Genomic DNA, 1,914 nt, shown 5'->3' with positions numbered 1-1,914 from the left:
CGGCCACTTTAGAGCGAGCGTGAGGCTGAGCCGGCAGCATCCCGGGCATTTCCAGCGAGCGCCTGCCAGCAGCCCGGCACCGATTGAAATTTAGGCGTCTTCAGAGAGGGGAGGAAGATCCTCATCTTCCGAAGCCTCCTCAATGAGTGCCAAGCTCTACAAGGAGTTGAGGCTGTCCCTGCCGCCTTGTCTTCTGAACAGGACATCTGCCACCTTAAACGCCAGCAGCACCTGCATCACGCAAGTGGGTCAACTCTTCCAGTCCTTCTCATCCACTCTGGTTTTAATTGTCCTGGTCACCCTCATCTTCTGCCTGATCCTCCTCTCCCTCACCACCTTCCACATCCACAAGAGGAAGATGAAGAAGCGGAAAATGCAAAAGGCTCAGGAGGAATATGAACGGGACCACTGCACCCGCAGCAGCAGTAGCAGCAGCCAGCACCCTGGGACGGGGGTGCAGGGAGAGGCACCCCAAGGAAGAGACAGCCAGCTGGGAAGACACCCCCAGGACTCGGAGATCCAGCGTCCCTCTCCCTCGGCAGCCCCGAGCTCTCAGCAAGCACGGGCTTGTTTGGACACAGCTGGTGCGGGGCTCTTGCAGACGGTGATTTTATCATGATGTTTTGGGGGAGACCTCGCAAAGGCGCTGGTCGGTGTTTGTAAATACCTGAGTGATTATTCTAGTCCCTGAAGAAGAAGAAAACATTGCTAATTCAAATGAACGAACAAGCCCACAATCCAAGCGCATGACAGATCACATTGTGTTTCTCACTGACTGTGAGAGGAAGGGATGCGTCTTTTTACTGAAGAAGGAGCTGCACACAGCTACCAAATATGAAGTCATCCACATGGAGGAGGGGGTCAGGGGTGGGAGATCCCTTTTCCTTGGACATCATTACTGCAAGGACCGGGACGATCCCACTCTCTTGGGATTCCCGCTACACCCTGTGTCACCATTGCATGGCGTGGGTTGGGGCGTGACTGAGTAGCGTGGGGGGAGAGGCAGGTCTGGTGGGTGCCTTGGGACCCCCTGTCCCCTCAGAGCAGGGCGACAGCCCACCCTGGTCTCTCCTTTTGTGCTAGGATCTATGCCCCTGTCCCACCCCTCTTGCTCCTTTCCAGGATGGGATATTATTTTGTGTAGAAATGGCCACCCCTTGCTGGGCTTAACTGCAAGCGCCCTCTGGCCCCATGGCCCCGTGCCCCCCAGCTGCAGTGCTGAGCATCCCACCGTCCGGGGGGATGGAGCGAGCTGTCTGCGCAGAGCGATGTCCGAGCTTTCCTCTCCACTCAGCTCCCCTTGTCTTCACATGCCCCCCCCCCATCCCCATCCCTGTGCCATGAAACCTGAAACCCACACCCAGTACCGTTTTGTGTGGCAGGGCGAGGTGATGTGCAGTAACTTGCCTGTCCTCTCCCAGGGAAGGGTATCTTTGTACCTCCTGTTGGTCCTGAAACAAATCCAGTTCTGCACCAGGCACCCCGCACTGAACGCCTGCGTTTACAGCTTTGCCTCCCAGCAAGGAATCCTGCAGCAGTACAGAGCTGGCTTCTACTTTTTTTAGGCTGATATATATTTTTAACCCTCCTAATCTAGTAGACAGTTAGGGACAGAAAACACTTAATTTTCTCCCCTTTCCCCTTTTGGGGAACAAACCACGCAGTTGTGCATAATGTCTGCTCTTAAACCCTGGCAAATATTTATTTCAGAAGTGGCTGGTGTAGTTTCTCCTTAGCAAGCACCAGGAGTTTTTTTGTCTGTGGATGGCAGGTGTGAGTGGCTGCTAGTACTGTGTGTGTTGAAGGAAGCAGTGTCGGGTACAGAAAATGCGGCTTTGCTTAGTGATTACATCAGTGACCATTACTTGAAGGTGCCTTAACAGAGTGCTATATCCAAACTTTGAAACATCTTGT

General features: G+C 53.9%; 1 protein-coding gene across 1 annotated transcript in view; it reads left to right on the top strand.

The window, feature by feature from the left end:
* The window catches only part of LOC103926412 (chromosome unknown open reading frame, human C11orf87), a 2,692-nt gene extending 2,073 nt beyond the window's left edge, over positions 1-619 (top strand). Inside the window, 2 exon segments of the mRNA XM_009335277.1 lie at positions 13-117; positions 120-619. Coding sequence (XP_009333552.1) covers positions 13-117; positions 120-619 — 605 coding nt within the window.
* Positions 620-1,914: the final 1,295 nt, after the last annotated feature.

The sequence above is a fragment of the Pygoscelis adeliae genome, unplaced genomic scaffold (genome assembly GCF_000699105.1).
Source record: "Pygoscelis adeliae isolate BGI_AS28 unplaced genomic scaffold, ASM69910v1 Scaffold142, whole genome shotgun sequence".
In the NCBI taxonomy this organism is placed as follows: Eukaryota; Metazoa; Chordata; class Aves; order Sphenisciformes; family Spheniscidae; genus Pygoscelis; species Pygoscelis adeliae.
The sequence above is the reverse complement of the archived record's forward strand: the minus strand, read 5'-3'. Positions and strand labels throughout refer to the sequence as shown.